Source organism: Myotis nattereri, assembly GCF_964212035.1.
Source record: "Myotis nattereri genome assembly, chromosome: 17".
Classification (NCBI taxonomy): Eukaryota; Metazoa; Chordata; class Mammalia; order Chiroptera; family Vespertilionidae; genus Myotis; species Myotis nattereri.
The window spans coordinates 28768831-28796195 of record NC_138092.1 but is presented as its reverse complement, the minus strand read 5'-3'; the positions used below and the strand labels follow the sequence as shown (position 1 = coordinate 28796195).

The 27365-nt window shown below is 39.8% G+C and overlaps 1 protein-coding gene across 1 annotated transcript in view; it reads right to left on the bottom strand.

Annotated features, from left to right (window-relative positions):
* TGS1 (trimethylguanosine synthase 1) overlaps nucleotides 1–22423 on the bottom strand; it is a 32131-nt gene extending 9708 nt beyond the window's left edge. The window contains exons 1-11 of the mRNA XM_081111581.1: nucleotides 21474–22423; nucleotides 18097–18161; nucleotides 16466–16638; nucleotides 15287–16100; nucleotides 12697–12814; nucleotides 11139–11225; nucleotides 9609–9783; nucleotides 7563–7869; nucleotides 5167–5319; nucleotides 3432–3575; nucleotides 685–901 (exon numbers count right to left, since the gene is read on the bottom strand). Of these exons, the coding sequence (XP_080967707.1) occupies nucleotides 685–901; nucleotides 3432–3575; nucleotides 5167–5319; nucleotides 7563–7869; nucleotides 9609–9783; nucleotides 11139–11225; nucleotides 12697–12814; nucleotides 15287–16100; nucleotides 16466–16638; nucleotides 18097–18161; nucleotides 21474–21577 (2357 nt within the window). The 5' untranslated portion in view covers nucleotides 21578–22423. The remainder of the gene's footprint in view (nucleotides 1–684; nucleotides 902–3431; nucleotides 3576–5166; nucleotides 5320–7562; nucleotides 7870–9608; nucleotides 9784–11138; nucleotides 11226–12696; nucleotides 12815–15286; nucleotides 16101–16465; nucleotides 16639–18096; nucleotides 18162–21473) is intronic.
* Nucleotides 22424–27365: the final 4942 nt, after the last annotated feature.

Sequence of the window (27365 nt, the reverse complement as noted above, 5' to 3'; positions counted from 1 at the left end):
GTCCTTTCCTTGTTAATGTACAAACAGAACAGGAAAGCACCATACCACCTCCTTCCAGTAATGAATAAAGACAAACAACTGTTCATGTCGTCTACATTCTAAACTTTAATTAGCAATTTAGGAGCATGTGTCCTGTTAGAGTCAAAGGGATGATTCCTCTGGGGAACAGAGATAAAGGGACAAATAATATCAACGCTATTAAGTACAAAATAAGAGCCTGCTTCAGTACCTTGGAAGAGAAACAGGAAAAGGTGAAGACACACAGAGAATTAGCAAAAGTGTGAGTGGAAGAACAGCTAAGGGATAGTCACCCAGACATTAGGGACAGGTCTCCAGGAAATCCTCAATTTCCAGGAAAATAATTCCAAACAGTCAATGCTCTCTAGTTCTTGTTTTGTAATAGTAAAAGTGGAGGGTAACCGAGGGAATATACTTCACATTTGCTGTAACTTCTGGAGATTCATCACCAGTTAACTTTTACACACCTGCCTTTTATGTAAAACAAGCTAGGAACTATCAAATGCTATTAGCTTCTTTCCTCTTCACGAATTTCTCTCTCAAGCGCGCGCGCGCGCGCGCGCGCACACACACACACACACACACACACACACACACACACACACACACACCCCTTCCCCTCCACAACCACTGTTTGAGTAAACTCTTAGGACTTTCAAAGGATATCCATCAGGAGACATCATTGTCCTAATGTCAAAGGTCTCTGCAGTCGCGTAGTCTGGCCCTCCCCAAGGGGGGCTGAGGAACACAACGTCGGCCTTTAACTGAGGAGCCAGCAGCAGGAAATCTCCGCAGATGAACTCGACTTTGTCTGCTATCCCATACACTTCTGTATTATTGCGAGCAAGATCAATCTTAACAGGATCAATATCAATGGCAATCACTAAAAATGGGATCAGGAAAGATGAGTCAAATGCTATTGATTAGTAGTTAGCATTAGTAGAATACTTCATCTTCAGATCAGTGTATTTGTTTAATGTACAAGAATATTTTTTTACAGACTAATCGAGATTTGGCCTTATATACTAGATAGTTGCCACTAAGTATCTACTGAGAGCCAAATAGGTGGTCAGCATTGTGTTCTGTGCGAGGTACATGCTGAGTAGCAAACACTTGGAAAGGTCCCCAACAGTATATAAAGCCTATAAATGCTAAGATTTCATAAAAGACCAATTTCCTCAAAATGAGGCAACCACCGAATTTGATAGCTTCTACAGAAAAGCAAAATAAAACAAATGTTGACAAACCTCTTTTGTCAACTTAAGAAAGGTAAAAAAGTCTGCTGATGATGTTTAATGGGACATTTTAAGGAACAGACAACCTTATGTTTTCATCAAATCGGATTTCACTTAATTTACTGCAATTTCATAATTAGCAATGCAAGCCTAAGTTAAATTTAGCTCACTTACATCTTGCAGGAAGTGCACATGTGCGTGCACCAGCGGCACTATTTTGTACCTGGAAGGGCTAAGTGGAACCCTGATGCATATACCATGGCCGTGAAGGAAACAATGCTGTTTTCCAGAACATGGTGGTTTCAAAATTGGTTAATACTTTTGAGAAATAATGCACTTGAACAATGAATTCAAGCACAAATTATATCTTGCAAAATCATGCATTTATATGCTATTTTTTTCTGTTCTATATAAACTAACATTCATATTTATAAGGAAAAAGATAAAAACGTCCTTTTCAGCTGCTCAATCTGCTACACTGATAGTAGAGGCAGATGGAAAGATATGCTGACAACACCAAAAATTCAACAGAAAAAATGACTTTCAACATCAAATATATTCAATTAATACTCATGTTTTTATGACTTCCTTTGAAGGCAGACTTTATTTTCAGGCATAACAGAATGCAAGCATTCACTTTGCTCACATAACTGAAATGCTGACAAATGTTGGATGATACTACATAGAACTGCACTGTTGAATAAAGGTAGCCACCAGCCACATGTGGCTATTACCTTTAAATTATTAAAATTAAATAATATTAAGAATTTAGATCCTCAGCCACAATGCCATGTTTCAAATGCTCAGTAGCTACTTGTGGCTGGTGGCCACCACAATGGGCAGTGCAGACATAGAACATTTCCATCGTCACAGAAAATTCTTTTGGGCAGCACTAATATGGAACTACTGGAAAAGGAAAAAGAACTCTTTAAAAAACAGCAAAATACAAAGCTTTGAGAATTCTCTAAGTTTAGAATGTAGACTCCATGAACAGTTATTTGTCTTTACTCGTTACTGGAAATAGGTGGTATTGTGCTTTCCTGTTGTGTTTGTACATTAACTAGGAAATGAAGCATTCAGTTGAGTATATGCATAGATAGCAACTACCTGAGTGAAGATAGGGGTAATAAGGGTAAATAGTGAATTCAGGGAAAACAAGAAAATAATAACTATTCTAGTAAATATGAAAACAGCTTTCTCTGAGGAGACCATGTAAAGTCAGCAAATGTCATGCTCTGGAGCACAGCAGTGATTGCATAAGGGCCACAGTTCATCAGCACTCGTCTTAAAAATCAATGCTGAGTTTCACGTCATCATTTCCAAGCTTTTATATTATCCTTTTCAGAATCATATGCTTTCCTAGTTAACATTAAAAACTTTATGTAAGTTAATGAGACTCAACTGAAATTTACTAAAATGGAAGCTATCCGTGGAATATAAAGACATTGGGGTAGCGGAAAAGCATATTCAGAGTATGACTTATGCCCCTAAAATGTCACATTATTCTGCACTTTAAAGTCCTGGCTTCACAACTCAGCTATGTCAATGTGGACAGACTGTTCAACTTCCTGAAGCCCCTCTTCTTTGAGAAACTGCACACGTATTACCTACTCGACACAATTCCTGGCAGACATATAGTAGTGGAGGGTTTCTTTTTTGTGATTTCAAAGTCAAGCTACCCTGAGGATGATCTAATATTTAAAAGATGCTTAGTGTCACAGAATGTTAAAGCTGAAAGGTTATCACAGAGGATATCTCAAGTTCACGTCGCCTTTAAATTAAGGTTAAGTGATGTCCATAACAGTAGTGAATGACAAAGCTGGGATTCCCTGTCTACTTTCCTTTTCTTTTACAGAATAGTCTCTCCATTTTAATATTTTTATATATTGTTATAATCTTGGCTCTACCAAACTTCATCTCTTTATTTCTGTTTATCTGTGAAAGGCAGATAGTAAAAGATACACTTCACAAGATTGTTGACTAAATAAATACACTCTAAGCACTTACATCTGTATGATACAAAGTGTATGCTTAATATATGCTAGCTATTATTATTTTAAATATTTGGCATTAAATTATTTATATATTAAATGTCAGCAAAGACAAAAGGAAGGAAAATGAAACATTTACTGAATAAGCTGAATATAATTTATTTTTCTTCCATTGATGGCTAATTACCTCTCTTTCCAGTTAAGGCAAACTGAATGGTATTTCCTCCGACTCCACAAAATGCATCCACTACAATGTCGCACTCGAAGGACTGACTGACCCGGCCAGCAATGTGTTCAGCAATCTTCTCAGGTGTAACTGAGAACCAGCCCTCTGTGAAGAAAGAGTATTTCTGCTAAGAGGTTCAATTTCAAGCAGCCAAGCCAAGCATAAACATAACAATCATTACTATATAATATATACTTTAAAATCCCACCTTTGTTTCTCTTTTCAAAACACTATAAATAACCTAGTTTTAAAGAAAAGTTCTACAAAGCTTGTTATAAAAAGGAACAGTAGCATTCCCATTCCCAAAGAAAGCAACTGTTAGTTCTGGCCTGATTCTTTTGCAATATATCACCAATAACTGAATGCAGTTCCTATTTTTATGTCTGAAGTATTAACTACTGACTATCTGCTATGGAAAATGTAAAGTTAGCCATTCTAATTGGCCAACTACCCAAATTCCACAGAGTTTCCCTATGACTTCATTCCCTAATGGGGAACCAATGAACCAGACTTGTACTGGACACTTTGGAAAAATTCAAACATTTCTAAAGGGCCAGGAAAAGCAAGGAGCTGACAGCAAAAGGCCACAAAGCTGTAGGAATAGCAGAACCCTCATTATTTTCAGAAATAAGGTCCCATGTCCTGTGACCATTCCAGAGGGAAGAGGATAATGCCCTCTTTCTTTCCCAATAGGAGAAATTCACATTTTTAAGGAAGATATTTCTCTGAACAAAATGATGCACCAATTTTCCTGTTTCTTTCCTTTACCAAAACTTTAAATGGCTCCTCATTGCTGGAATAATAAAAATATTAACTACTTTTACAGAATTAAAAGCTTTTATCTAGTCATATTTCTCCTAACAAACTCCTCTGCATTCTTTTAAATATGTAATTTTTTTATAAATAATTACAAGAGGTTCACAGACCCCTGAAATTCCACCAGTGATCCAGATTTCCTGATTTTGACAGTTAACACCTAATTTAAGTAGTTCCAATATGAAAATAAACATCAATTTTCAGAATTGAGTTAAGTAAGCTGTTCAAAGTAAGGGCAGGAAAACTTGAAAAAGAATTCAAAGTTTCCAGTGTTAATTCATTACATGTTTCTGCACTAGGTATTTCTTCATCAGATGTTCTGTTTAATAATCTATCAATTCCTAAATATAGATTAAACCTGAGTCCAAAGTTTTAAAATCACACATATACCCAAATTAAGAGACACTGTGGACATTAACTGGCTGTTATTCTTTGGAAAACATCAAATTCCTGAAAGATAAAAAGAGGCTGAGCAACTATTCCAGATTAAAGACAACCAAAGAAACATGAAACTAACTGCTATACACGATTCTATGTTGGAAGGAAAAAAAAATGCTATAAAGGACATTAGTTAGAATAATGGCTAAAACTGGACTATGGACTGTAGGTTACAATACTGTAACAATGTTAAATTTATAATTTTACCTGTTACATAAAAATATCCTTTTTTCTTAGAAAATACACATTCAAGGATTAAGGAATAGGGGCAACCAGAACAGAAACACACACACACATAAGAAATGATAATGCAAATGTGGCAAAATGTTAAGAAACATCTGAGTCTGGGGAAAAGGGATAAAGAAATATCCTGCTACTCCTGCAACTTTTCCATAAATTCAAAATTATTTCAAATTCAAGTTCAAAATTATATATACTTTACCTTTGTCCAATTTAATTCCATCATCAAAACGGGAGAAGAGCCGGTACCTCTGGGCCCAGTATTTTGCCAGCTCAGGAACAGCAGCTATTTCAGGAGGCAGACTGATAACCTTCCTATTCTTGTTTTTCTTCTTCTTCTTCTTTTTAATTTCAGCTACAATAAAAGAATATAAAGAATAGAGATGCGTACTATGAAAAAAGGAAACACAGGTGAATTTATCTAAAAGTGCAGCCATGTCAAATAATTTGGGACTGAGCTCCAGAACACGTGTGCAATCACACACTTGGAGAAGCAGGAGGGTACCATGGCAAGAGCACTGACATCAGACTGTAGCCTCTAGTTTGCTACTTACTGGCTCCCCAAGCTTGGATAACTAATGCAGGCTCTCAAAGCGCCAGCTTTTCATTTCTCAAAAGGAATAAATGACTGAGTAGTATTATACCTATTTGCTTTACAGAATTGTTAGGAGATATTATACTATTACAGGTATATAAGCTATTACTTCTGTTGGGTAAGACTCTGCTTCCCTGGTAAATTATAGAAATCCAAACATTTCCTTTCCCTTTTTTAAAATAAAATTTCCCAAGGACTGATTAACTCCAACTCTCAGCTAGATCCATCCTTTGAACCAGCCATGACCTAGAAGTCACAGCGCCTCTGAGAAATTGAAACAGGGGTCACTAGCTCCATTTAGTAGAAAGTACCTCGTTCAGAGACTGACTTCTTCTTAAACAATTTTTTAGTTTGCTTATGTGGTTTCAGTTCTGAAATTAGAAGTGTTTTCATAGCTAAATATGACAAAAAGTGATGTTGACAAATAAAGCTCTATCATATTTAAATGGTCCTCAAAGATAGGACTATGTCTTACTATAGTCATCTGACCATTGCAAGTAGCTAATAGTCTCATCAATCGCAAAGTGCAGCAAGCTTCTCCAGAGAGGGAACACTGACATTTTGAGTGAACAAACCTTATTGTGCAACATTAAATAATCCAAAGTACTAAATGCCAAAACTCCCCAGGTCATTTGACAGCCACCATCTTCCAAATGCCCCAGAGATGGTGGTATCATCCCAGGTGAAAACTACCAACATTGTGACGAGTGGCGATAGGGAATTAGGGTAGCGTGGGAAAATGGGATTTAGGAATCAGACAACTTGGTACTGAGTCCTTGTTATGCCACTTATGGCTGTGTGACCTCAAACAAATTTCTTAATTTCTCTGGACTTTATTTTTACTTTCCACATTTATAGAATGGAGCTAATTCCACCTACTTCATTGGGTACTTTACAGATTAAATGAGAATAAGGCATGTGAAAGCATTTCAGAAATCTCCACGTGCTACATGAACACCAGTTGTACATTAAAAAAATTGTACAATGAAAAAGTTGCTAAATAAAAAAATTTAACTACCTTAAGTATATGCTGTTTAGAAAGTCAAGGAAGTATGTGACAAAGTTATCATAGATCCATTATCGTTCCCCCCCCTGCCCCCCAACACACACACACACACACACACACACACACACACACACACACACACAAAGCAAGATTCAAATTAGCTATTTTCCTTAATACAAAATTAAGGAAAATGAAAACAGGGGTCACTAGCTTCATTCCTAAGAAAGAAATCATCACAATAAATGTAACTGTTTCTTTAGGCAAGTCTGAAATAACTCATCTATAAACTGAGTATTATCTATAATAATAAAAGCATAATATGCTAATTGGACTGGACAGCCGAACGACCTTCTGGATGCCCTTCTAGACCACCTTTCGGATGAAGCCGGGGATGCAAGGGCCAAGCCCCTTGCACGAATGTCATGCATCAGGCTTCTAGTTTCAAATAAAAATTTTTACCTGATAAAGCCCCAATGTTCCACCGAATACAATTATCTTTTAAATTATAAAAGAACATTTGCTTAAAATAAATTCAAATAGTACAAGAGAGTATAAAGTAAAAATGCTACTCTGTTCTCCACTCATTATAGCGAACTACTGTAAACGCTTTATGTCAACGCAACATCCAAAAACAAATGACCACTCTGCACAACCGCTACAAAAATAACAAAATAAAAACGATCTGGCCACCTGTAGGGCATGGGACAGAGGGGAGGGGCAGAAACCAATCTGAACGGCATAGACAGGGGTATTCAAACACAGTTTTGCCGCACGCTTTACCTTCGTTTTTACCATGCCTGTTCAGTCAAGAGGGAAATGCACTCGAGTGCCAAACCGTAGCCATTAGCACCTTTACTTAACATGCCTTCCCTCAACTTACAAGTAAATAGCAAAGAATCCTTACGTATAGATGACTCATAAGTGAAAACTAGGGAAAAACATTTATAAAATGTATTTATCTAAATCCACCAGCGGGTTGAAGCACATTTACTCTTACCTTCAGTTTCCACCTGAAGAGAACCTGGTATATCCTGAGCAACACAATCCGCCTTATCTGTGACAGCTGCTCCGGTGCTGTCCCCTTCATTCTTTTCTGTCTCAGGTTCACCAGCCGAAGGTATGGCATGACCCTCGGCAGGCTCTGGATTGCTCATCTCCAGTGGCTCCTCCTCTTTGGTAACAGACACCCCCTGCTCTTCTGAATCACTGCTTGTGCAAGCGTCTTGCACATCGTCATGAGAAACTGACTCCTGTGATGCTTCCTCATCCATTGGCTCGTTAACCCATTTTAGAAACTTCTCTACCTGAAATTTTAAGATGTTACGTGCATGAACCAATTCCAATTACACAGAATATTTCTACCTGCTTTACCATTTGTGACCCGATTGACAAGCTGCATCACAATTCTTAGCTCTGACAAGTACACTGTATCACAAAGCTATTATGATCAAGTAATTCCAAGCTAATTGCACTTTCTTGTCTGGACATACCATGACGTTATTAAAGACTTCTTTAAAAGGAAGAAAATATCAGATCACACACAAGACTATGATCTTTCTATAATCAATTAAGATTAAGAGGATAAAGTTGAACTTTTACAATAGCTTTCCATAAAGGCTTCGAGCAACCTAACTGTGATGTTACCATTACAAATGTACCCACCTATTGTTGAGTCACTAATTTTAGTTTTTCTGCAAGACCCAGGCTATTATCTATGTTAAATGGTACTCAGTGCAAAGATGAACTCTAAAAAGATTTTGTGTCTCTAAGAATAAAGGCAGTGCTATCTTGCAAAGGATGTGAACTGCCTTTTACTGAAGCAGTAGAGTCAGTAAAATGATTCCTATAAATTAAGTTTCTTCTATGAAATGTTAACAAGGCTATCTACTTTCTTGCTATCTTCTATAACAAAAACATTCTTCATAACAGATCTTCATGACTTTCCTAAAAGTTAGGAAATTAGAACAGGAGTGGTAGACAGAAGATGGGCATAGACAACAACCCAGAATCTTCCTTTGAGAGGGCTGTGCCTATACATCAATCAGATATCTAAGGACACAACAGCCACATTCTGGCCCTCCCCCTCCCCCCCAGCAATACTTAGCAGCTATGTTTCTGCTCTTCATGTACAGATGAATATATGGGGGCTATCACATCTAATACATTATAAAAATTACTATAGGATCAATTGAACCAATACTAGAAATCTGTTCCAGACATAACTAGGGCTACTAAAATATTAAAATATCACCAGCAGCCAAACAATCTGAAATACATTAAAAATAAAAACAGCTATAAAATTGTAGTATGTTTTAGAAGAATACAGAAGTTAAGAAGGGTAATTATACAACAGAGGAAAAACAAGTATATGGGGTCTGAGATTTCTGCTGACTTAAAAGAACTGCTGGAGATGTGGCTGATACAAGGTTCTGCTCAGTAGAAAGTGTTTCTTTTTTTTCTTTTTCTAGAATGGGTAAGAATCACTCATCATAACCAAACAAAGGCAATTTTAATTACTTTTGTTTTCCAGGTAGTTGGACGACAAGTACAACAAAGTCCAAGACAGGGGATATGACTATTCTAGTTAACAATGTGAATCACCAAAATAGCCTTTAGTCTCACGTCATTAGGATGAACTTGTTAGCGCCAAGTTTAATTAATCACCTTTAGGTGACCTCAAAATGAAGGATTACTATAAAAGTTGTATCAGACACTGGACTTCTGGGATCCTACTTAGCTTAAACAGATGAGCAATTTCCATTGTCTGTTACTACATACACAAGGCAATTTTATCTATTTATCTTCCCAGACTCTCTCTACTACTTTGTAGCTTTCAAAACATTCCCTTTTCATATTGCCCCCAACTTAATCTTTTCCAAATTTGTTTCACACAATACATGTCTTTAGATAGCAAGTAGAAAAGAATCTCAGGTGCCCTTATATCTGGTAGAAACAGGGTTCACATTTGAAAACAAAAACTTTAAGAAGCCAAGCTCACAAAATGAAATTCTATCTATAAATAAAAAACAAAATCTATACATACCTTACTCAAAGTTTTGCTTTTCTTAAAACATTTTTTTTCTGTGTCTTCAGTAAAGAAAATGTGTTTATTTTTCAAATTTATTTGTCTTCTCATGTCCAAGAACTTTGACTTATACTTCACATTCTTCTGTAGATATCTGACCCGTCTATGACTGAAATGTGAAATTCCACCATATCTGGGACCAAATCAAAAGAAGTTGACTGAAATCTTAAGTTCTATCAGTTTGTTTCTTTATATGAAAAGAAAATAAAACTAACAACTTTCACTATTTTTCTATTAGCAGCCACTACTGTAATTTCATTTTCCTAATTATGAAATAAAGTTTAAAATGCAGTTTAAGGTCTAGCTTTGTATGTTAATTCTCAAGTAAATGTGAAACACCAAAGTTGGAAATATCAACAGATATAGAGCAGAAAGCAGAACCTACACAGTATAATGTAATAAAGAAATAGCAAAATGGTAGGTCTTTAGTGTGCTTTAACTACTCAGTTCAGTCTTCATGTCATAGGCAATAAACTCTTCAATTTCCGTATACTTAATGCTTGGGCATTTAATCCCAGAGAACACTAATACTTTCTGTACACAAAAGTGCAAAGCAGCTTTATTTGTAATAACAAAATACCACACATAATCCAAATGTCTTTCAATAGATAATGGTTCAACAAACTATGGTACATCCATAAATGGCATACTACTTAGCAATAGGAAGGAAAGAACTATTAGTACATGCAACAAGCTGGGGGTACTTCAAAGGCATAAAGTAGGTCTTAGGAAGCAACCTGGCTCTAAATCAATTAAACACCAGGCCCTACTGAAGGGACTAGGTAAATGTACTGATTAGGCAGGCCGTTGATGGTACATTGTTTAGGGGAAAAGAGCAAGTTGTAGACTATGTATAGAATGATTTTTTGTTTTATAAAAAGGAGTAATGTGTGTATATGTACACAGTCATAAAAACATACATAAAAAATTAGGACGGATATATGCCAACTATTATATTATCTCTGGGGAATGATTTGAAGAAAAGATTTTCACTCTTACTTGTTACTTCTGTTTTGTTTGAGTTTTACTACTTTCACAGTAAAAAAGAAAAATGGTTACTCCAGATTGGAACTTTTCATGGCATGTTTGCTACACACTTCAGATGTACACAGAGTTATGTGAGACACTAGGGGAACAGAGCCGTGCTTAGAATCTCAAGAGCTGGACTTGAACCCACTCTCTCCAAGAAATGATGTGATCGTGACTGAGTCAAAACCTGCAAGCTGCAGTTGCTTTATTTACTAGTATAAATTGGAGTAACAACACTGGATTGCTTTGCAGTGCAACTGAGTTAATACATGTGACTACATCAAAGGTATGGTGATAACTGTAATTCTTACGAACAAGAGAGACTGGTGTTTTAACTGCAAATGATATATCTCAAATGATGTAAGCTACATGCTCATTATTAGCTATCTGAATATCAGAGAGCTTTAAGTTAGCCCAAGTGGTTAAGATTTAAGGACAACAGCATTTATGTATAATTACTTTTGTCCGGAGCCATGGTTGAATCCTAGAAGGGCACCATTGTCATCAAAGTCGGAATCGGGGTTCTCATCGATGTCCAGCTCATGGCTAAACAAATAAACAAAAGGTGATAAGCCATTATCTCTGGATCCCACCCATTCAGGCAAATATCAAAAGTACATATAGTCAACCTACGCAAACTTTCCCTTTACAACAATTGACCATAATTCACAAACCCAGGAAAAGAGGAAAAACAGTATTTTCATCAGGATTTTCCAAATGAGGAAAAGTACCAAGCAGTATTTGGAACACAGTAATAAGCACTCAAACCTTAAACCCTGTCAAGTAATTATCTCTATTCCTGAACACAGTATCTCTCCATTTTCCTTTGAAAAAATACCAGTTAAAAGCTGCAGCCTTAAACTAATCTCCTAGAGTGTTTTCTCCAGAGGTTTTTCTGAAAAACAAACAAGGAAACATTTGAAAAATGTTTGTAACCAAAAAATTACAAAAGAAAAAAAAAATATTGTTCAGAAGAATCAGGTTGTGATACAAGTGATATTAAGTAACTCAGGATCATCCATTTATGGGAGATAATTCTAATATTCCCTACTACCTGGGCAACAGTAATGAGTAAACAGAAATAGTGAGAGATTCTTCTTACAAATGAAATTATGCTCACTGAACATTTATGAAGGACCTATTAGGTTCCAGGAATGTAAGACACAGTCTGCAGTCAGGACCTAGCAAGAACTAACGGAGGAATTAACATGCAACGCCTACCGTGTAGAAAGAAAAGAGAGGTATGCTTTTATGTATAAGTTGCTGGGCCTCTAAAGCGTGCTTACTGTTTTTCTAGAAACTATATGGAACACACAAGTCTTATGCGAAGCACTTCATATCCCGTCATAGAAATGAAATGTGCCCAGCTAACATCCAAATTCTGTAATGTCCATCCTTTTCCGGTTATTTCACAGCATTAGCATTTGGCCACATTTTACCTGACATTCTCTACTTTTGTTTAATTACATGTATCAATGGTACACTAGAAACAGTACTGTCTTCGAAGGAGATGGTCTGGGCTCTAGTTTTGGAGATGCCATTACCACTACATAACTCTGGGCAAAGTATTTATCTTTGTTTTGTCTTAGTATTCCTATCGATAGAATGAGAGCACTAGATTTGATGTATCTGAGGAGGATTTTAGCAAAATCCTGTAATTATTCCCAGACTTTTGGGGGGAAAAAATTAGAACTGCCTTAGAAAGATAGACTGTACCTACTTATGTATTACTAGTTAATAGCTACCATTCATTGATAGCTACTAATATATTAGTATATTACATGCTAGTTCCAGTCTTCCCAATGACCTCACAGAAGAGGCATCAGTTCCACTTTATAGATAAGAAACTGTGGCAGAATTGAAGAGGCGGAGTTGGATCTAACCATGCTCCAAAGCCCAGGGTCTTCTCTCTTCTCCTCACAGTGCTGAAATGTCACAAGCACTCGGTAACGACTCACTAGTGGAGAGAGTGGCTTATGCTAACACATTCCAGAATGAAAGGTAACGTGCAACTTGCCTCCTCTTGAGTTTGCTTGGCTGACGTTCAGGTGGATCTTCTTCACTCTCATCTCCATCAGTCTTGTTGGGAGGTGGTTTTCCTTGGATTGTGTTTGCTTCTGAAGACTTCTGTGAATCTAAAGAGGCAGATTATTACTGTGGATGTCTCCCCTTGGTTTGACAACTCTCCTGCCATTTACAAAGGCAATCAAAATAGTTCAGTGCCTTTCCTGTAATGAACTGTACATGTACATAAGACAAAGTGTCAGACCACATCTACCGATTCTGTTTATCTACATGCAGGGTCTGAACATAAAAATGGGAGCTATGTCTATTAATGTTTAAAAGTTTCCATGATTTAGCTACTTAAAAAATGAACAAAAAGAACTTTTTCCTGATAGCTATCTAACTCTACACAAATTATTCCACGATGTTACCTTTGTCATAGCTATTAGCTATCACATTTTGATGAAATTTTAATCTAAAATGACTCTAAAGATGTCATGATCACATTGATTAAAAAGTTCTCTTTCTTAGGGAATGGACTGACTATTCTTGGGGCGGGGGAAAGGGGTGTGGGAGATGCAAGAAGAGACTGGACAAAAATCGTGCACCTATGGATGAGGACAGTGGGTGGGGAGTGAGGGCGGAGGGTGGGGGCAGGAACTGGGAGGAGGGGAGTTATGGGGGGAAAAAAGAGGAACAAATGTAATAATCTGAACAATAAAGATTTAATTAGAAAAAAAAAAGTTCTCTTTCTTAATAAGTAAATACATTTAATTGTCTCTAACATAGCTCTTTAAAGTAACACAGATAAACACCACCACTTAAAAAGAGTATAACTTGTTGTGGTACATGTCTGTCCTTGTTCTCTATTTCTTCAGAGTGGAACAAAGTAGGTGGGTGAGAATAGAAGTGGAGAGATGTCTGCAATGTAGACAGTGGGAAGCTTTGAATATGTGGGGACAGACTATTTCAGGAGAACACCCAACCACAAACAGTAGAAAACATACTTATAAAAAAATGCAATATGCAGGGTAAGGCAAAAGTAGGTTTACAATTGTGAGTACACAAAACATAGTTTATCCTTTTATTTTTTATTTATTAATTATTGTATTATTTGCCATATGAACGACTGTAAACCTACTTTTGCCTCACCCTGTTTACCTTATGTTTTGATCTCAAGCGAGTATCTAAAACAAATCAAAATCTAGAATTCTTAATTTGATCCTGATGGCAAGTCACACTGGAGCTAATTACAGACATGGGCAATTATATACAGAGGGAACAGGCAATAGAATGGTCAATTTATACACATAGTTTAGGAAACAGGCAAGAGAAGGCAGAATCTGTGAGGTTTGAAGAATATCAAAGATTAATATAAGATAATCACATAAAAGGATAACAACAGCAAAATCGAAAGGAATGAGAATATTGCATTAAAGTTAAGTTCCAGTTCAAGAGTACAGAGAAAAGAAGTAAAAAAATAGATAAGGTTCTTTAGTAACTCTCAACTAGATGAAGATCAGTGACCTGGGATGAACAAAGCAGGTCATAGAGGAATAAGTATGAGAAGGAAATCCCTATGAACCATACTTTCTTAGTACCAAACATCAAGGATGCCAAGATAACCCAAAAGTTATAAGAATTTCCATTTTCCTGGTGCTATCAATTGGTAGTACCCTTCTCCCTAGCAAGAGCACTCTAATCCAACTTATTCTAACTGTTTTTTTTTAACACACTCCTTTTACTGGCTTTCTTTAGTCCTTACAGTAGCACCAGGCTGCACGATGATGAATTTTTTTTTTTTATAATCACTTGGGCAGGAGTCAACCAAGTTTCTTATCCTGAGTATTTTATGGAAGTCCTGAAATCAACCCTTCTAGGTATAAATGAACATCATGCCCTGTTTAAATTCTCTTTATAGCAAGACTTCATTGTCCTAAATGAATTCCAGATATGACTCTCATTCAGATTGGCCTACTGTCAAACACATGCTCTCCACCACTCTTTAAACATGCCTCTTATAAACTCATTTGTTCTAGAGCAGTGGTTCTCAACCTTTCTAATGCCGCGACCCTTTAATACAGTTCCTCATGTTGTGGTGACCCCCCAATTTCATTGTTACAAATTGAACATAATTAAAGCATAGTGATTAATCACAAAAACAATATGTAATTATATATGTGCTTTCCGATGGTCTTAGGCGACCCCTGTGAAAGGGTTGTTCGACCTCCAAAGGGGTCGCCGGCCCACAGGTTGAGAACCGCTGTTCTAGAGAAACTTGGACATTCCAAGCTCACTCTAAATTAGAGTTCTAATTTAATTAGAAAGGGGTTTCCAAGTTTTAATTCACTGGCCACCTAGGTTTAAGAGAAAGGAATGGTACTTTTGAGTACTTTGTGAAAATATTTTTTTATTTATATAAAAGGGTAATAAACAACTTGTGATATAAATATAAGATGGACTGAATAATTTCTGTACACTATAAAATGTAGTTTGCACTACTTAACTCTACCATAAAGGATTAGTATTCTTTTTCTTAATAGGTGCATTTAGTTAACTGTTACTTAGTAGGAAGAATACTAGTAAATCTTGGTCAGCCTTACCCTGAGCTGGTTGATTTGCGCTGTTCCCTGACAAGTTGCTTTCCTTGGCTCCTCCATTACATGACTCACTTTGGCCAGAAGGGCATTCTCTTCTGCTGTTAACTTCATTTAGCCACTGATGTCCGTCAGAACTTACAGATGACTCTAAGTGGGTCTCTTCTGGTTTCCCTGAATTCAGACTTATGTTACTAATTCCATCAAGTAGCTCGTTATGATCTTTTTCACTTGAATTAGAGCTTTTACAACCTATTGATGAAGATGTTAAAGAAAGTAAGTCTGCTTTCATGCAATTTTCACCTTTCTCGTTGTCAACTTCTGTTTTAGGCCCACACATACTTGCACCACAGCTTTGTGAGGCATCAAAAGTCCAACCTTGAGCTTCCCAATACCTAAATTGTTCCAAATAATACCAATAAAGTTGACTATAATGTTGCTCCCATTCTTCCTTGGTATCAGGAACGTTCCAAGGTTCAGAACACAGTGTTTGATCTGAATGTTTTTCTTGCCAGCTTTGCCATAGTAGTTCTCCACCATATTCATTCCAGTACTTTTCCCATTTTTCTGTAATTTCTAGCTTTGGAGATAATGCACTTTCAGTAGAAAGGCTTTCAGTTTCAGTGTCTTTTTTGGGTTTTAGTTTACGTGTTCTGGTGTTCTCATACTGTTCAACTGAAGATGGATCATCTGAGGCCAAAATGTCATCTTCTTCATATTCTTGTCTCCAAGATTCTTTTATCATCTCATCTAAGTACTTCTTTTGATGTTTTTTCTTTTTCTTTTTTATTTTAATTTTATTTCTAGTATTCATAGACACCTGCGTAAGATAAATACATTGAATACAAAATCCACTTCATAAACTAAGAGAAAGTAGAACCCAAATCTATTTTGACATTAAGTTAAACAAAATAGCCTCAATCTTTGTGCTCCTCTGCCCTGCTCCCCACTACCTTCACCCTGGGCTTTTAGTTACACAAACAAGTGAATCTTACTACACAAGATCCCAAGACAAGAAAATCACATGTGGGACACATCACAACTTAGTTTTGGTTAATTTATAAATATGTACATTAAAAAAGAGACGGAGTGCTCTAATTAATAAATGCATTAGATTTGCGATAAAAAAAAATCCCACGTGATTTTACAGAGAAAACTAATAAATAAAAGTAAGTGACTACTTACCTCAAAATTCTTATGTGCAGACATCCCACCAAACTGAAGTGGCAGTCCCATACTTTTCATGAGTTCAGTCTCAGAATCAAGTTCACTTTCATCTAGGTCTATGCCTTTGCTATCACATGATTCTTTATTGCCATGGAAATTACAACTTTCCTCCTCTTCTGTAGCTTGGTCTCCTATAGATAGCATTTGTTAACTTTAGAAAAAATTTAGATGCAGGTTTGATCCTCATTTTAATGAAGAAAACCTGAGACCCAGAGTTATTACATGCCTTGCCCAAAGGTGTGTAATTGTTACAATTTTTAAGGGGGGAAAAAAGGGAATTGATGGCAATATGGACTAGTAAAAAACAGCCAACTAAGAATAAAGAGACAATTTCTAGTCTGGCTCTGCCTACCACTATCCATCTAGCTGCCCATTCAACTTATAATTCTTGAGCATCTCCTTTGTGCTGGGCATTGTGCAAAGCACTGAGGCTATAAGAAGGAACACAGTAGAGTAACCATGAGGCAAATTTTTACATTTTGATATTCCTTCTCTGCAGTATTATTGCACTAGATCAGTGGATTTAAAAGGAGGATTTGTTAAGTTATTTTAGGAGCTGCTAATAAGAGAGGTGAGAGGTTATGTGTTCAGGCCCCTCACGGGTACATCAATCACAACTGGATTGTTTTGTTTCTGCATCTCCTCTGTAAATACGCTTCTACTTCATATTCAGAGTGCTCCTAACTACCTTTGGTTAGGTGCTGCTCAATCTGAATGAACGTACACACAAATAAAATCTGGAAGCCGAAACCGGTTTGGCTCAGTGGATAGAGCGTCAGCCTGCGGACTGTAAGGTCCCGGGTTCGATTCCGGTCAAGGGCATGTACCTGGGTTGCGGGCACATCCCCAGTGGGAGATGTGCAGGAGGCGGCTGATCGATGTTTCTCTCTCATCGATGTTTCTGACTCTCTATCTCTCTCCCTTTCTCTCTGTAAAAAATCAATAAAATATATTTTAAAAAAAAAAATCTGGAAAATTTTTGATATGCCTCAGTTTAGCTTTTAAAACAGTGATGGCGAACCTTTTGAGCTCGGCGTGTCAGCATTTTGAAAAACCCTAATTTAACTCTGGTGCCGTGTCACATACAGAAATTTTTTGATCTTTGCAACCATAGTAAAACAAAGACTTATATTTTTGATATTTATTTTATATATTTAAATGCCACTTAACAAAGAAAAATCAACCAAAAAAATGAGTTCGTGTGTCACCTCTGACACGTGTGTCATAGGTTCGCCATCACTGTTTTAAAACAATAAAATTCTGCATTAGAAACTAATGTTCTCTACTTTTCAAAGCCTCAAATTTCAAGTTGCTTTTATCTAATGGCAACAACTCAGGAAGGAATGCTACATGGAGCAAAAGAGGCTACCTCAACTCCATATAGGAGTTTGCTATAAGAACAGAAAATTTCTGCTTTGATAGGGATTCTAGAACCATGCTATAAAAAAAATGACTATGATTACAGAATATCTTTGCCACATGATATGTTATGCTAAGAAATTAATACAGTATTTATAACGAATTATAATGAATAGTGTTATGGTTAATTTTAGCAAAAAAGGATGATATAGTTTATACTGTATTATTACCTGCACTGTTGCCGTTGCCTTTAACATAGTAGCCTTTTAATCCCAAATTGCACAATTTTCGATCTCTGTGAAACAAATTAAAGTCAGTATTTGAAAAAAATTAAATTATAAATTTAGAGAAGAAATAAATTCAAAGCAACATAGGTTAATACAAAGGTTAAAGATAAAGGATTGGCAGTATCTGTAAAACATTTAGTATTGTGGCAAGCATTTACAACTACTAAATACTATTTTTGTTAATCCTCATCTGAAGATATTTTTTCCATTGATTTTTAGCGAGAGTGGAAGGGAGGGAGAGAGGGTGAGAAGAGGATGAGAAAAAAAGAGATAACTAGGTGAGAGAGACACATTGATTAGTTGCCTCCCACAGGGCCAGGGACTGAACATGCAACCCAGGTATGTGCCCTTGACTGGGAATCAAACCCGAGGCCCTGTGGAGTGTGGGTCGATGCTCTAACCACTTAGCCCACCGGCCAGGGCATAACTAATTATTAAAATAAGTGGTATTCAGGATATTGGGGGAGAACCCAATCCTCCTTATGATGCACAAACACTGAAATGCTCTCTAAATTTGCTGTAAAAGGGAAGCATAAATATGGAAAGATTTATCTGACATATATGTAAAATCTACATGCAAACCACAGTCCATCTGCAAATAGGCCAAAATATTCATTGCTTAGTAGACAAGATATTCATCGTCCGAGCAAAGGTTGTTTTGGAGACTAACATAAAATGAAGTACTTATTTAAATATTTTAGCAAACTGAAACATAAATCAAGATAAAACAATTTAGTCTCAATGACTACAGTAGTTGTGTAGGATATACTTGTTTTGGGGAAATACACAATGAAGTATTTGGTAGTGATAATCAGATCTGCAGTGTGTTCTCCAATGGTCCAGAAAAACACTATGATGGTGTGTGTGTGTTATGGAGAGTTGGTGAATCTGGGTGGTGGGAATATGGAAGTTCTTTGAATTATTTTTGTAAGTTTAAAATTATTTCAAAATTCATCACTTAAAGAATAAATAATCAAAGCCTGCTTTTTACAGCACAAGCAACTTTCTACCATGCCATCATTTCAGCAAGGGAGTTACCCTTGACCTATTCTTTCTCATCCCATTCCTATCCTTTATTCCCTCACATCCATTCCAACTCCTTAATCTCAACAGTTTCTCTCCATTCTCCATTTCCACTGCCACCAATCTTTATCCAAGTCACCCAGAACTTGTAGCCTGAAAAAGGATTATGTGGTTCCCCTCCTTTGAACCATCCCCCAGGTGCTGCTGATTACCCAGGGTGATCTGCAAAAATGCAAATCTGATCCATTCTTCCAGAGAGTCCTCCATGCTCTTACACTGTCCATCTCACCAACTCTATCTTCTTTCTTTGCCAGTCATTTTGTTTCAGTTTCACGGGCTTTCTTGTGCTCCCTCAGGATTTTAGAGTTCTGCTTGCAGGAATGCTTCTGCCCACCCCCAGTTTATTTCCACTCACCCTTTAAACCTCAAGGCTAGGTGTTTGCTATTATAGCATCCTGAACTTCCCTCCCATAGCACTTATAACTTTAACTAACCAAAGGATTATGTAACAGTTGTCTTAATATTGATCTCCTTGGCCAGTAAGTAAAGTCAAAATGTGTTAAGGAAGGGCTGTGTCTTGTACCCCAGTGCCTACTAGTACCTAAAACAAAGGAGCACAAAAATCATTCGTTGAATATATGCACACATAACTACAAAAACAGAAATACTTTTCACATTAAATTTAACATAGTTTTCCATTTCTTTTTGAATTTGCAGATTACTTCACAAAAACACATGATGAATAGTAAGAATAACTTCAAACTAAAACTCTACTACATTAAACTTAAAGTCTCTCACATAAAATTCAGTTCCACAAGTTGAATCTAGCAGTAAGCCTGTGAGATGATTATGGTAAACATACCTGTTTTAGATATGAACTTACACATCCTATATAATAAAAAGCTAATATGCAAATCAACCTAACAGCGGAACGACGGGTCGCTGTGACACACTCTGACCACCAGGGGGCAGACGCACTCAATGCGGGAGCTGCCCCCTGGTGGTCAGTGTGCTCCCATAGGGGGAGCCCCACTCAGCCAGAAGCCGGGCTCATCTCATGGCTGGCGAGTGCAGTGGCAGTGGTGGGAGCCTCTCCCACCTCTGCGCAGCGTTAAGGATGTCCGACTGATGGCGTAGGCCCATTCCTTGTGGAGGGTGAGCCTAAACCATCAATTGGACATCTCCTGAGGGCTCCTGGAATGCGAGAGGGCACAGGCTGGGCTGAGGGACCTCCCAGGTGCACGAATTTTGCGCACCAGGCCTCTAGTCTAACATAAAGAAAACCATCTACAGAATCCAATTTTTTAGGCATTTCCCCCTCCCCCCACTAGCTTTCTTACAGGTACAGCAGTTTTTACCCAAAACAAATATTTTCCCAAAATAGAAGACAGCTCAAAAACGAATGTAATTGTAGTTAAACCTTTTACCTCACAAGTTATGTTTATGTGAATTGGTGCTTTAATAAATCTTAAGGTTTTAAAAAAGACATTATCCAAAATAAGTTACTTATCTTTAAACCTTTACCTTGTGATGTCATATCCACTAACGGGATTTCATTTTACATTTCACTTTCCCCCAATTTTAAAATGTCCCCTCATTGCCGTAACCGGTTTGGCCCTGTGGACTGAAGGGTCCCGGGTTTGATTCCGGTCAAGGGCATGTACCTTGGTTGCGGGCACATCTCCAATAGGGAGTGTGCAGGAGGCAGCTGATCGATGTTTCTCTCTCATCGATGTTTCTAGCTCTCTATCTCTCTCCCTTCCTCTCTGTAAAAAAATCAATAAAATATATTAAAAAAATAAATAAATAAAATGTCCCCTCAGTTTCTAAATATAAAATGACATATATCAACTACCACATTTTTTCATTACAGCCTACACAGATTTACTCATACACTTAATGGCAGAGGCCACCACTCTCTAAAGTCTGTGAATTTTTCCCCCCCTTTTTCTTTTTTTTCATGTTTTTATTAACTTCAGAGAGAGGAAAGGAGAGGGAGAGAAACATCAATGATGACAACCATGATGGATGGGCTGCCTTCTGCACGCCCCCTACTGGCGATCGAGCCCACAACCGGGGCATGTGACCTGACCGAAGGGAACCGAGACCACCTGGTTCATGGGTCATGTTCCACCACCGAGCACACCAGGCAGGGCTCCCCTTTTTCTAAAACATCAGCTTGCCCAAGAGTCAAATACTCTCTCTGGCCGTGGTTCCAGGGACCCATTGCAACTGGTCTGCATCACCTCCATTTCTGGGCAATAATCGTGCAAAGGGAGAGCGAAGTTTGTACTTACTCTACAAATGCCCGGGAGCAGAGGCAAAGGATCTTATAATCCTCCTCCAGGTCTTCGATAAAGAGAAACATTTCGGCCACGTGGCTCCACTTCTCGCAGCACATTGTACCCCTCGGAGGAGGCAGCCCTGCGGTGCACGGGGCGGGGCGGCAGGGTCCTACAGACCGAAAGGAGGCCTCCCGGCGCGCCGACGGGGCGAGGGGCTGGGACAGAGCTGGGAGCTGCGGGGCAAGGTAGGAAGCCACCGCCGGAAGTGGCTCGGGAGGTCGCCGGAAGGGGCGGGCCGAGGGGCGGGGTCACACTCAACGCTGCCGGGGTGGGAGCTACTTTTTAGCTTTTTCCTCGCTGGGTTGCTCTCGGGAGATCGGCCGCTCGCACTTCTTCGCAGCCTGCAGCCACTGAGCCACCGAAGAGCTGCCGCTTCTGTTCGAGGGTGAGGTCGAGCCGCCTCCCCCGCCTTCCCCTCGAGGTGCGTCGATCCCCGCCTGGGTCTCCCCGGGCTCCTCCCGGCCCGGCGCCCGGGGTTCCGTCCGTCTGTCTCGCGGAGCTGCGAGGAGGCGAGGCCGCGCATCTGGCCTCACCGGGGGCCCCCCCGAGTCCGCCTCTGGGGCGCGCGGGCGGGTTTGCTTTCCGCCGGCCTGGCGCTCGGCTCCGGCACTGGAGTGGCCGGGAGGGGCGGCCCCGTGCGGGCCAAGACAAACTCATGCACCCCGCTCCGCAGCTCCCCCAGCTCCCCCAGCGCCCAAACCCCCCAGCTCGGCGTGCTCCGCTTCATAGCGATGGGGCGAGGCGTCTGCAGCCTCGCCGGAGGCCTCTGCGCTTGCCCCGTGACTGCTCCGATTCCGGGATCCGAATCGGCCCTACTGTGCGTCGGCGCTCGCGGTGATCAGAGTGGAGTTGCGAGGCCGCGGGGGTTGGGAGTGGTTGGGAGTGCTGTCTTCCACAGTGTCAGGCTTGGCGTCCTGGCTGATGTCCCTTTTACGACGTGTGTGTGACCCGGGCAAGCGACGTCACCTTTTTTTGGATCCTTATTGTGATCATCCGATGAGTAGTGCCTGCTTCCTTTTGGACTCGTGAGAACATACATGAAAGGACGAAATCAGACCTCACACATGTGGTGTTAATAGTGCGAGTGGGTACATGCTTTGTACGCGCCCGGTCCTTGTCTGGGTCCCCTCGGGTTTGCAGCCTGTAAACCGAGTCTCTGCGACCATGAAAAAAGGCACGTTCGCATAATCAGGATGTAAAAAAAGCCGGAGCACCGTCGCCGCAGGTGTCCACGGCGGTCGGTGTGTGGCGTGGGGCATTGGTTGGCACGGCCCAGGCAGCTTCCCCGGGGGAAGCATGTGGGTGCTTGGTCTGGGCTACTGATGCCCAGGTGGCACTGGTATTCCTTCAGCACAGCTCCGTGCAACCGGTGCGCTGCAGGCATTTTTAAAACATACAACACCTGCCTGTTTAGTCAGGGGCATCATCCACTTCTCACTCTCTCACTGATGCATTGCCATTGGCGTTAAAAACTGCTATACTTTCTTTCATCTTGAAACAACAGACTTGATCCGCATCACTCTCTAGATGTCCACTTGTTTCTCTGTCCCTTCCTGTAACAGTATTCCTCTGAAGAATTGACCGTATTTGCTGTCTTCCCAATTTATTCACTCCCATTTTTTCTTGAACTTCTTCCAGCTAACTTTCATCCCCACTGTATCAAAAACATTTCATATCGGGACTTCCCAGTGCCTCTTTGTTGTAAAATCCATTGATCCATTATTCTTAGACTTCTCCGCATCATTGGGAACAGCCGAGTGCTCCTTTCTTCTTGAAACACTGCCTTTGACATCCAAGATGCCACTCCTGGAAGGTGGATAGGATGCTGGTTCCTCCTTGTCTTGCCAAATTCTAAAGTGTTGAGTGCCTCATGGCTCAGTCATGGAAATTGTTTATTTTATATTTACTCCCTAGAGGGATATTTAGTTTCATGGTTTTCAATACTGTCTATATGTTGCCAATTCCTAGATATAATTCTGGAGTCCCTATCTTCCTGCTGCACTCTGCGTATATCCTGCTGCCTATTTAATGTCTTCACTCTTCGCTCGGATGTCTAGAAGAATCTTAACATGTTGAAAACTGAATTCCGGATCTTCATCCCACCCCCAAACCTGTTCTTTCTGCAATCCCATCTTTCACAAGTAAGCTGATGATGGTGGCAATATTTATTTAGTGCTTATATATTGGAAGGCACTCTTCTCAGCTTTTTAATATACAGTCTTCATAACAGTCTTATTAGGTAGGTACTGTTATTGCCCCCCATTTTACAAATGGAGAAACTGAGGCAGGGATATTAAGTAACTTGTCTATGTCACACAGTAAGTAGCAGTGCCTCCCAGGACACAAATCCATGTTGCCCCAAAACTATGTTGTCCTCCCAGACTTCTGTTTCTCACTCATATTCTCTATCCTTTCATCAGCAAATCCTCTTGACTTTATCTTCAAAATATATCCAGAACTGTTGTATGACCTTCACTCTGCCACACTGTCTAAGCCACTTTCATCACTCATCTCAGTTATTGCAATAACTTCCTATTTGCTCCCTGTATAGTATATTCTTAACTCAGCAGTCATTTAAAACCCAGAAGAGGCAATCTCCCTCTTCTGATGCCTTCTTCATTTGCCTTAGATAAAGTTCTACAAGTTCTCTCTGCCCATTTCTGACTGCTCTCCCTATCATGCTTCTTGAGCCTACCTTGCTGCTCAGCAGACCACACCAAGTGTACATCCTTTGTACTTACTGTTCATTTCGTCAGGAATTCTCTTTCTAACACCCACATGGTTTGTTTCCTCACTTCCTGAGTTTTCTGCTTAAATGTGCTTTTATAGAGGCCTTCCCAGACTACCCATGTAACATAGTGCCCCTCTACCCCTTGTACCGTCGTCTTGCCTGCTATAGATCTCCATATTCTTCTTGCCCTGCTGTATGTTTTTCTCTCTGGCACAGGTGGGTTACATGCTCCTCTCACTATCAGGAAGTAGCCTGAGGAGTGAAAGGCTAGGAAACCAACATCTGAAATATGGTTGAAGGAATTAAGGATTCTGACTAGAAAGGGGTTTTCACAGCTCACGATAGCTGTCCTGAAACTTAAGAGGTTGTCTAATGGAAGAGGTTCTACAGTCCAGAACTAGGTCCAGTAGGGAAAAGTTACAGTGAGGGATGTAAAGGAAGATCTTTTTAGTACTTCAGTGGGTGGTTTTGAAGAAGGAATGGGACGCCTTTTGAGTTTTCTGTTCTGGAAGGGTTTACGTCGGAATCAGGCACAACCCTTTGTGGCGGTTCTTGCACCCAGCCCTGGGGCCCTGTGAAAGCACTGCTGTCCCTCATGCAGGACTCCCTGTAAACTCTCACTGGGTGTCTGCCTATGCACTGTCCCTCTTTCTTTTACTGTGTGTGTTGGTATGTGTAATAAATCAGAATGCGATTGAGGATAAGAGGTGTAGTTCGATTACCAATTTGGGTTGGGAGAGGCTTTGGAATTATAAGATTTTGCAATCCTATTAAAAATCAGAAATGAGACTAGATTTTTAGGAGCAATTGTATTAATTGTATTTTAGAGCATCAAAATGATTGGTTTTTAGGCATTAGAAAAGCTTCTAACATATTTGAGAGTCTCTCATAAATTTTAATTTATTAATAACTAGAGGCCCGGTGCACGAAATTTGTACAGGGGTAGGGTTCCCCAGGCCTGGCTGGTGATCAGGGCTGATCGGGGCCTTCCGGTTGCTGGCTGGGGCCTTGCTTTCCCTGGCTGCCAGCTGCCGGCCAGGGTCTTCCTTCATTCTGTGCCGCCCCCTGGTGGTCAGCACATGTCATAGCGGGTGATCGAACTCCCGAGGGGACAATTTGCATATTAGCCTTTTATTATATAGGATATTTAAAAGTTATTTTTCTATTGAGGTATAATTCACCGTAACATTCATCATTATAAAATGTATACACCTCAGTGGTTTTTAGTAAATTCACAAGGTTGTACAGCCATCACTACTATTGGAACATTTTCATTATCTCCGGAAGACACCTCTGTTTCCATTAGCAATCAGTTCTTTATTGCTCCCTCCCCCAGCACCTGGCAACCAACCACTAATCTTTCTGTCTCTGGATTAGCCTGTTTTAGGTATCTATATATATAAAAGCCTAAGCAATTGTTATGACTGAACGACCACGACGACTGGTCCACCAGTTGCTATGATGCGCACTGACCACCAGGGGGCAGATGCTCAATGCAGGAGCTGCCCCCTGGTGGTCAGTACACTCCCACAGCCAACCTCCCGCAGCCCCTGCCCCCGGCCGGCTGGCCTCCATTGGCCCCTGGTGCTAAACCATTCAGAGAGACCTGATTCTGGGTCGGGGTTTCGTATGTAGCAGAGCAGCTCCCTCGCTGCCATCTATTGAAAGTCAGCTCTCAACACAAGGGTTTGTCTTGCTCCCATTCTCTCCCTTCCCCAGGGCTGCCCACCCGCCATGGTGGTAGCGCAGCAGTGAGGGAAGGAGGAGGGGGAGAGGGGGGGAACCACATGGTGGTGGGGCACCGAGGGAGGCGTCGGTGTCTGGCATCTGTTCTTTCCATGCCCAGCCAGTGACTGTCCCCCCTCTCCCGACCCTGCTGGGGCCTTCGGGTGGCGGTGGATGCGGTCCCTTTCCCAGGGAGGCCGAGGGCTGGTGGCCAACCTCCTGCATTCCTCCTCCCCCCCCCCCCCCCCCGCCTCCTGCCCCGCCCCTCCCTGCACCAATTTGTGCACAAAGCCTCTAGTTTTATATAAATGGAATCATACAAAATGTGGCCCTTAGTGTGTGACTGTTTTTTTACTTATTATAATGTTATCAAGGTTCATGCATATTGTAGCATGCACCAGTAATTCATTACTTTTTCATACCTGAATAGTATTCTCTTACTGGTATAGCATGCTTTTTTCTTTATCTGTTCATCAGTTGATGGACGACACTTGGCTTATTTCCACTTTTTAGCTGTTATGAATGATGCTGCTGTCAACATTCGTATACAGATTTTTATGTGAATATGTTTTCAGTCCTCTTGGATATATGCCTAAGAGTAGAATTGCCGGGTCATTTGGTAACTCTGGGGTAATAGCTTTTTGAGGAGCTGTCAAACCGATTTCCACAGTGGTTGCAACATGAACATCCCACCAGCAATGTGTGAAAGTTCTGATTTCTTCACATCATCACCAACACTTGTTCTTTTCCATTTTTTTAAAATTATAGCCATCCTAATGGGGAAAACTCTAATTTTAAAAAAATGCTTTTCTATGTTAACATTCAAAATGATCAAACACTGGTAGATTATAGTGATTTAACTCTTTAGATTTATTAGAATCTGCTGTAAATAAAGCCCACTGTATTTTTTAAAAGGTTTTACTTATTTTGAGAGAGAAACATGGATTTGTTGTTTTGCTTATTTATGCATTCGTTAGTTGTTACTTTTCTTTCTTTCTTTTTTTTTTTTTTTGGTTTGTTTTGTTTTGTTAAAACTCACCTGAGGATATTTTTCCATTGATATTTAGAGAGAGTGGAAGGGAGGGAGAGAGAGAAAAACATCCATGTGAGAGAGACACATTGATTGGTTGCCTCCCGTACATGCCATGGGGCCGAGGATCATCGATCCTGCAACTGAGGTACATGCCCTTGACTGGAATTGAACCTGTAACCCTTCAGTTTGCAGTCCTATGCTCTATCCACTGAGCAAAACCAGCTAGGGCTAGTTGTTTCCTGTATGTGCCCTGACCAGGTATACATCCCACGGTGTATTGGGATGATTCTCTAATCAACTGAGCTACCTGGCCAGGATGAGCCCAGTCTTAATGTGTGCTGTGTTTACTTCTGTT